Below are 9750 nucleotides of genomic sequence, written 5' to 3'. Positions count from 1 at the left end.
GACCCATTTCATAACAATTTCAGTAGTAGTCTGCTACTGCGTACTAAGAATTAAGTAATAATCATATTGGGAAAGGGATGTCAAGATCAAGAAATGAAGAAACTGAAGAAACCAAAACTCCTTTGCTAACTTTTCCAGAAAAGCTAGCAGCTCATAAAAGATATTATTCAAATGCAAAGAGATTCAAACTGTAACTGTGTACTGGTGAGAAGGAAAGAAATCAGTGAGAGAGAGAGAGAGAGAGAGATCATCCGAACACATACACTCTTGAACACATGCATTACAGTCACTGCTACACATATATTACATAGAGAGAGAGAGAGAGAGAGAGAGAGAGAGATGGGGGGGGGGGGGGGGGGGGGGGGGGGGGAGGGGATCAATTTCGAACTTCCATGACTCATGGTTGTCTCTAAGAAACTAAAACATATATATAGACAAAATTAAGTAAAGGCACAGAACACAAGATGCATGATGAAAGCAAGCTTGTAGTTCCATGATCATCATATATGTCTCCATCCTTTCGCTGCTCTCATCATCAGAAGCAGCAGCTCGATCCATGTATTCAGTTAGGGGTAGGGGCTGCAACAGCAACAGCAAGAGCCAACTGATGAAACTGAAGGTGATGATGATGATGGGTAATTGGAGCTTTTGGATTCACCGATGGGCCTTCACCAGTAGCAGTGGCTGATGATGATTTCAAAGCCTGAAGGCTCTTGATATACTCCTTCAAGATGGAGCGACAAGGTCCCTTGCTCTTGCATTTCCTTCTTTTAGTTGCGTTCCAGTGGTTCTTTATGGCATTCTCGGATCGTCCTGGCAGCATCTTTGCAATGGACGCCCATTTGTTCCCCAGTTCCTTGTGGACCTCTATCAAAAGCCTGTCCTCTTCCTCTGTCCATGTTTCTTTCTGCAAATTTAACCAACCAACAAACGAAAAATGCATTGCATTCCACGGAAACCAATTCAAATGGATAAAAAGATCATGCATGAACTATATAAAAGAAATGATATATAGATATATTATATGAAACATTTATTAGATTGTGAATTTAATAAACAAACAAATGGTTTTCTATGTTTGAGCATGGAAAATGGCATCTTTGTAGGTTATGAATGTATATTTAATTATGTCATAAGAAATACCATTTAAACGATAATTATGGCATCAATCAACACAATTAATAACTTGAATATTGCATTGCCATTATATAGAATCAATATATTGAAATGGATGATATATATCTATGTAAGAACAGTAATGCATTGAGGATATATAAAGGATATATGTGTGTAAAGAGACTTTTCGCACAAGAAATGGGTTTTCCTTCTTTACTAACTGAGAAATAGTTAGTAGATTTTGAATTTAACAGCAAACAAATGGTTTTGCATGTTTGAGCATGGAAAATGAAATCCTTGCACATAATATATATATATATATATATATAATTCCCCTGTGAGGTTAGAGCCAAACTCAATAGTACTAGTGTTTGGTGCAACATTAGTTTTTTCAACTCAACTGACTAGAGAAGAGTTTAAGGTCTCTAACTCAATCTCTTAATTAATTTTGATGAAGTTGAAGTGAGTTGGGGGTGAATTGAAGTCTTCTAATTTAATGGTATTATTATTAATATTATAATTTTAACAATATAATAATATTAGTATATATTATTTAATATTATAAACATAAGAAAACTCAACTAAACTTAATAAATTTTACCAAATGACCTTATGTAATCCAACCCACTCATCCCACCTCACAATACTTGTAATCTGTACATTCCATATGCCATCAATCCATTGAAATATTGGATAATATAAATAAGAATGGTAATGCATATGGAGGATATAAAGAAAATTAAGAAAGTTTTCAAACAAGAAACACTTTTTTATTACTTAAGAAACAGTTATTAGATTGTGAATTTAACAACAAATAAATTCTTTTTTCTAATGTTTAAGCATGAAAAATGATATATGTGCACATAATATATATATATATATATATTAATATATATATTATAAGAAATTCCGTCTAAATTACATAATTATGGCATCAATCAGCACAATCCATAACAAGTAAAATTGTAGTGAATTCTATTATTCTATGGCATCAGTCCATTGAAATAAATAATATAAATAAGACTTTTGAAGTATTGAGAATACAAAGAACATAAAGAAATTTTCACACGACAAATAATTTGTTAGATAGAGAACTGTATCTTACTTTCTTTATGTAAGTTATCTCAAAAATAATAATGTCATATATACTACTAAACTAGATCTGCAAAAACTTATCATACTATTATTAATGCATTAAAATTAATAAAATTCTATAAATAATTAATGAATGCAAGATCTTAGTTTCATTAGTAACTGACTCTAAATAAAAACGAAGAATAATATTGTTTCAACTAATATGATTAGTTGTCGATGATGTTTTCATTTTGTTATTTTTCTAGTGCATAGGAATTGTGTAACACTAAAAGTTATCAAACATAAAGAGGATGAAAACCTTGATATTACAAGAATTAGAAAGGATATGTATGAATGTATGTATATAGTTCTATTGTTTATTGCATGGCATAAAAGCTTTTTGAATATTTACGTGTATTTACAAGCAAAGTAAATTGCTGAAAATAAAGAAAGAAAATCATAGATATTAGTGTGTGCCTAAAGGAAAACTTTGATCGGATATCAAACACGTGAAATTGATAGCCTTTCATAATCTATAATCCATTAGTGTCTCACAATTGCACATTTGCACTTGAGAGGATAATAGTGTAGAAATGAAATGTGATCATAATTTAACAGAAAGTTACTCCAATCAATTTTCAATTTTTGTTTATGCATTTATATATGTTTGCTTCTTTCTTATTTTTTATTTCTTGGTAAGAAGAGCACTCAAAGAAAGAGCAGAAATAAGAAGAAGAAGAAGAAGAAGAAGAAGAAGAGAGGAAAACCTTAATATCTGGTCTCAAATGGTTATGCCATCTCTCCCTGCACTGTTTCCCCTTTCTCCCTTTAAGCACTTGAGCAATTTCAGCCCATTTCTTATCTCCATATTCATTGACCAAGCTCACCAATAACCTACAAAATTGTTTATTTTCAATGCCTACAAACATATATATAATTCTAAACATGAAAACCAAATCCAAAATCATTAGCAGAAAATGAAAGAAAAAATCCCCAAAAAAACACAAGTAATAAGTTGATCCACCTATCCTCCTCAAGTAGCCAATGCTCTTTGACTGAATTAGAATGTCGACCCTTTTTTTTGCTCTTTTTTGGTCGCTTCTTTCTGTTCTCCATATGATCATTAGCTTTGATCCCTTGATCTATGTCTCTTTTGATACTTAAGTCTAAAATTTCACCTGGTAGATCTGGATTCACTAATTTGTCTTCTTCAATTAAGATTGGGACATTCAAGTCTATGGACTTGATTTCTTTCAACTCTAGCGTCTGACAAGTATGATCTTGATCCATCATAGGATGACAACTTTTCGAAGGATAAGTCAAAACTCCGAGAATTTGGTTTCCGTGCTTGAAACTATTTGTAGTTGCATTTGATCCTGAAAGAACCACAAACGAATTTAAGCATAGAGGATTAGTGAACGCACCATGGGGTGGAACTCGAAATGGATCAAACAAATTGTAAAATGGCGTAAGAAGCCCAAAATTGAGGATCGATGTAGATCAATCTTAAATGGGGGTGGAATATTCATCAAAATTGGGAAAATCTTGATACATACCATTTAGAGAAGATGGTCGAATAACTGAAGACCCATCTTCCATTTGTGCTTCAGACGTTTTTTCGATGAAGAAACTTTAATGAAAAAGAAGATTTTCTTTCAAATTTCTACTAAATTTTCTCTGGTAGAGAAAATGAGTAGGGAACAAAGAGTGAGAGCAAAAGAAATAAAGATAGAAAGAGAAAGAAAAAGAAGAAGAAGCTTGGATTTGAGTTTGGTGTGCTGAAAGGTAGTCCTGTGGGCTATTTTTTATTAGAGTGCCGAAAAAGGAAAACAAGTAGGAAAAATTGATCTAAGATCGTCAATTAAGAAATTAGATCTGACGATCAGGGTTTCTACTTGAGACTAACGGTTACGTTTCCCTTTTCCTTGAATTTTTACTAATTTACCACTTTTTTAAAAATAAGTTGACAAAACACCATCCTTTCCAAAATTATTATTATTCTACCACCTTATTTGCCAAGTGGGAAGCCACATTGGCGAAGGTACCCATGATTAGTTGCTTGACACAAAATTAGCTATGCCATATGTGTTTCTTCTTTTACACTTAGAGAAAATTGTCTAAGTGAGTGAAAGATCAAGTCATTATTCTAGCCAAATGGCTCTTTCAATTTACTATGTGCTCTAACCTTAAATAAAATTGTCTAAGTGATGGTGTCTAGGCAAGCGACTCTTTCAATTTACTATGTGCTCAAACCTTCATAGATTTGTCCAAATGTTAGATATAGAATAACCTTATACCACAAGGAGTTCTATACAACAACTTAGAACCACTTGTGCCACATATGGTTATGTATTGGTATGTTATCACTTGTGGCATGAGTAGGTACATATTGCAACATAAAGCAACTTGTGCCACAAGTAGTTATATTGCATTCAAAAACCAACCACACTAGCCACTCTTCTAACATGGCACCCGAGTGGCATCAATTGTTGTATGTAGGTAAATATTTTCAAAATGGTGTCATTTGTAGAATTTTTTTTTAAGAAATGGTAAATTAGTAAAATATTTTCTCGTATTAATATCATCATACAATGGGTAAAGATGTAATGATGAGTTGTCTATGGTTATTTGTCTTTTAGTTGTATACCTCAAAACACGTGGTTTGCATGTGCTGACCGTTTCATATCAATCTCAAATCTTCACCATTGATAGAAATCGAGAAAACGGTGCACAACAATCCTAAGCTACATTTCTAATAGAAAAAACAAAAATATTACTAAAAATTCTAAATAAATAAATTTAAATTTCTAATAAGAAAATAGAAAACAAGGAATTTAGACGTTGTGTTGACCTCAACCTTCTCTATTTCTAACTTGATTTTCTTCGATAACTTTTTAAAATATGTATTTTTATAAGGTAAACAACCAAAAGGAATGTTGAACTTTTGGCTTAGTTTCTATTTTAGAATAAACTTTTAACTTTTTTTGATATATAGTATACCTAACTTATTTTTTAGTTTTAGTTTTGGAACACCATTGCTCTCAGTCTCTACCATTAAGATGTTGATGTGGTATTGTAGAAGAGATGACTGGATGAGGACAAGGCATGAGAGAGAAAGAGACAGAAAATTAAGAAAAGGGAAAATTATACACTATACCTCTAAGGTTTATGATAATTGCAAGAATTATTGATAATGTTTGAAAAAATACAAGAATACTTTTGATATTTAATACTATATTGAAATTTCTCCCTGTCACTAGTTAAGCCCAGCAAATATTATAAAATGACCAAAAATGCATTCATAATTCAAAGGCATTTTTCTTTTTTTTTTCATGCTTTTTTCGTTCTTTCTTTTTTCCCATTTTTTCTCATTTCCCAATGAAGGTCGATGGGAGATCTTTTCTAGTAACAATGGTGGAATTTCCCAATAATCGCGATGACACTAATGGTAATCTCTCCCTCTCTTTCCTTAGAAATCTAGATACATCATGTATAAACAATGAACCCTAGAAAAAAAAAAATTAAGGTTCATGGGGTCTAACGTAGCCACTGTCACTACAATCATAGCCCATCCTCAAAGAGATCGTTGTTGTCATCACCACAAAATGTATGTCCTTTGTCGTTGTTTCATCTTGTTAGTGTTGAAGAAGAAAATTGCAATCATGGCTTAGATACCCCCACCATTACCATAGCGTCTTTTTGATGCAATAGTGTGGGTTTGATGAAAAAGAGCAACCACTACTAATGCATCCCATTTGTCATTGCAACAAGGCTCCACCACGATTGTCATTGCTACAAGGGTTGTCTCCAGTGCTAGCAAAAAAACCATCATCGTTTTAGGGTTTGTCCTCTCTCTCTCTCTCTCTCTCATATCTTGGTTCAATTTCGAACCCCAAATCGAATCTCAATAAGGGTTGAAATTGCTTTATCTAGCTACAACAGTGGTCACTTATGGCTATTTATTTTTCTAAAACCAAATGAGAAAAAAGATAGAGAGAAAAAAAAATGAAAGAGAATGAAGAGTAAAATAGTCATTTTATCCATTTGTTTAATAGTAAAAGAGGTTTTTGCTATTTCTAAAATGAGGGCGTAGTTCTTACAATTAAGTTAAGTTTCTATTAGTGTTGTGTACCCTAATACTAGATAATGCATTTGTCATTCCACTACACCACATAATGCATTTGTCATTGCAACAAGGCTTCACCACGATTGTCATCATTGCTGCAAGGGTTGTCTTCGGTGCTAGCAAAAAAACCATCATCGTTATAGGATTTGTCCTCTTTCTCTCTCTCATATCTTGGTTCAATTTCAAACCCCAAATCGAATCCCAATTATTAAGAAATTTGTGTTTTGATTTATGAAAAGAATATGTTTGGAAATCCTTCTTATACTCGAAATATGCCTTGAGATTATCCATGCATCTTCAAGAGCATTAAGGTTTGAGCATTTATTGAACAAAGTAAAACGTATATTATATGTTGGCTAACGTACTTGAGTTAATCAAGTATCAGTTGGTAAAAAGCTTTACACACCTATTTTTTTTTATAAAATTATTCGAGTATATATCTTTGTGTTTTTCAAGATAGTCGAATATGTGTTTTATAAAACTAAATTTCAATCAACTATTAAGGATTTATCAATTGAGTGAGTTATGCATTCTCTATGTATCTTTCAAACTTAGTCGAGTAAATTCTTAAGATGGTCGAGCAATATTTAAACTAATTGTGGCTATGCTTCTATGCTTCAAGATCAATTGAGTATAAAGTATTTAGTCGGGTAAGTCTAGCCTGGTAGTTGAGTGTTTTATATATGCGCTTTTTGTGGCTTTTAACTAAATCGAGTAATGCTTGGTCATACTTAGTAAACTCTACATAATTAATTACCTGCTTTATTTAGTCGATTAGAAGATTTTTTATTAGTCGAGTATTTTTTTAACCTAATCAAGTAATTGCCATCTGAATTTGAAATTTATAGCCGCTGGGTGCATTCAATGCTTGATAATTTACACTTTTCAGTTCAATAAATGTTGATAAGGCAACATGAGCTTTCTCACGTGAATTATTAATTGTTGTTAAATGCTATTAGAGACAAAAAGTGGTAGTTGTGAGACAAAATGGTTCATTCATTTTGAAATATGCCATGTCAGCTAACTTTAAGTACATGAAATATATAAATAGAAGAAGAGGTTGTTTGAAGAATTGACACACATCTGAACTAAAAACGTGATATACTACTTCAATCAAACTTTAAGAGTTCTCCTTCCAAAAATCCTACTTCTCACGAGCTATCCATTTTAATACATTTCTGTGAAAAAATATTTGATAATGAGTTTCATTTGAAATCATGTAACTCTCTCAATCAAGAAAAGAGCTTCTGTACTTAATTACTATTTCTTTTATATATTCTTCATAATCTATTGTGAATTTGTTAAAGGTTACACCTTATTCTTTAAAAAGTAGTGGCTCTGGCTTAACCAATTTGAAAAGCCATCGTGTAAAGGTTAAACCTTGTCTTATGAAAAGATTATGGTTGTGGATGAGCCATTTCTAAAAAGCCAAGTGTAAAAGTTGGTAGTGAGCCTACTAAAACTATAAGTTAATAGAATATACACCAGTGGGTGTGGTTGAAAATTCTTGGTTGTGGATCAAGGTAGTGGACTAGATAGTTGAGGCTGAACCACTTTACATCATATACTGCTTTCTTCATTTTTTTTTTATTGCACTGTACTTACATTTAAATTTATTCAAGTTTCATTTTGTAAAGGGTGAAATAGGTTAATTCACCCCGCTCTTAAGCTGACTTTTCTATCACCAATAAGGGTTGAAATTGTTTTATCTAGCTATAATAGTAGTCATTGATGGCTATTTATTTTTCTAAAATCAAATGAGAAAAAAATGAGAAAGAGAGAAAAATAAAACAGAATGAAGAGTAAAATAGTCATTTTATTCATTTGTTTAACAGTAACAGAGGTTTTTGCTATTTCTAAAATGAGGAGGTAGTTCTTACAATTAAGTAAAGTTTTTGCTAATATTGTGTGCCTTAATACTAAATTTGGATGACATTTAGCGAGTTTGTAACTGAACACATTTATTGTGTCTTTGTGTGTGTATATATATATTAATAAAAGTTAATAAAAGGTAGGTTTTTTTCATTCATAAGCTCTTCAGTTTAATATATGAATGAATCCCTAAATATTTTGTTTGAAAATCTTATTCTTAAGGTGTTGAGATTGTGTGACAGAATTATCTGATATCAGGATGTCTTAAACTATTCTTAATCCTTAGATTCTTTGGATGGGGACTTCAATTAGTTGAGTATGGACTAGCATAAGGGTTACTACCTCTTTTAGTATGAGTTACTGATGGGGGTATTGTGTCACACGTCATATGATATAGGGATGTCGTTAGTAGATCTGTGGGTGGTTGTTGGTGAACAATGATGTTCTACCCTTGTGGTTAGTTTTGATGATGAAAAACATATGTTATTAAATCCCTAAGTCATGAATCAAGGTGGTGGTTTTCAACAAAAATCAATTTCAAGTGCATTGTTAAAATAAAAACCAAAAAGATTTATGATTTTCTATTTTAGTTAGAGATTTACAAAGTCAAGTTTTTAGTCTTAAAAGAATCTCCTAAAATAATTTTCATATTAGCTTTGAAGTCGTTGGTCAACATAGAGCTAAAATTGTTCTAAGGCAAAAGACCAACTTGAACATAAATGTGTTTGATGAAAATTCAATCTTAAGTATGAAAAATCATTTATGTTAATCTCATTCTTCAGAATAAGATTTCATATTTTGAAGCATGCATGAAAGGTTTTGGTTTGAAACTTAATCGTATGAAAAAATCCTTTAGTTCATGCATCATGTCTTGAAACTTGTTTTGATAATACTTCAATATTTTTCTAAATCTGGAAGACTAGTACCTTATAAGGAGACATATATGAAAATGTTTCCTTTTTAGAAAACTAACTCCCGGTAATTCAATAGCTAACATTCATTAGTGATAAAATGATTTTTAACGAATTTTTCAAGAAATAGAAAGTGTATATCTTGGAGGTGGTAAAATCGCAAAATCCTAAGTTCCTACTAAAATCCAAATTCTACTTTTTTATTCTTATGGATTTTGATTTATTAGATATTTTTATTGAATCCAAATGGGGGGTACTTTCTTATTTACATTTATGTATTAAAGTAAATGGAAGGTAAAATATAAATTAAACAAAATGTAAATATGTTGTAATGTTTTCAAAATTCATTCTGTTGAAAATCTTCTTCATCTGTCGACTGTGTGCTTCAATCTGTCGACTATGCATAAGGATAGTCGACTATGCTTCTTCAATCTATCGACTATATTTTGCATCTGTCGACTATTTTTGTGTCTGTCGACTATTGTGAAAGGATAGTCGACTATGCTATTTCATCTGTCGACTATTTTTGTTCTGTAAATTCAAAATTTTCTTCACATTTTTGCAATAGTCGACTATGCATATGTATCTGTCGATTATGGGATTTTTGTGTTATAAGATAGTCGACTATGCTTTTCTGTCTGTCGACTATGG

At 31.7% G+C, this 9750-nt stretch overlaps 1 protein-coding gene across 1 annotated transcript; it reads right to left on the bottom strand.

Moving 5' to 3' along the window:
- Window positions 1-562: 562 nt before the first annotated feature.
- Window positions 563-3789, bottom strand: LOC127799833 (transcription factor MYB98-like). The gene is made up of 4 exons (XM_052334049.1): window positions 3747-3789; window positions 3215-3566; window positions 2958-3084; window positions 563-907 (listed from the first exon to the last, which is right to left on the bottom strand). The coding sequence occupies exons 1-4, from the start codon at window positions 3787-3789 to the stop codon at window positions 563-565; spliced, it is 867 nt and encodes a 288-aa protein (XP_052190009.1).
- Between the last annotated feature and the right edge of the window lie 5961 nt (window positions 3790-9750).

Source organism: Diospyros lotus, chromosome 4 (genome assembly GCF_014633365.1).
Source record: "Diospyros lotus cultivar Yz01 chromosome 4, ASM1463336v1, whole genome shotgun sequence".
In the NCBI taxonomy this organism is placed as follows: domain Eukaryota; kingdom Viridiplantae; phylum Streptophyta; class Magnoliopsida; order Ericales; family Ebenaceae; genus Diospyros; species Diospyros lotus.
The sequence above is the reverse complement of the archived record's forward strand: the minus strand, read 5'-3'. Positions and strand labels throughout refer to the sequence as shown.

Excerpts from the sequence above, each read along its gene's own strand:
- LOC127799833 (XM_052334049.1), bottom strand. The coding sequence starts at position 3,789 with ATGGAAGATGGGTCTTCAGTTATTCGACCATCTTCTCTAAATG. Across the intron at positions 3,567-3,746 it reads TCGACCATCTTCTCTAAATG|GATCAAATGCAACTACAAAT; the intron begins GTATGTATCAAG and ends TGGTTCTTTCAG. Across the intron at positions 908-2,957 it reads ATTTGAGACCAGATATTAAG|AAAGAAACATGGACAGAGGA; the intron begins GTTTTCCTCTCT and ends TTAAATTTGCAG.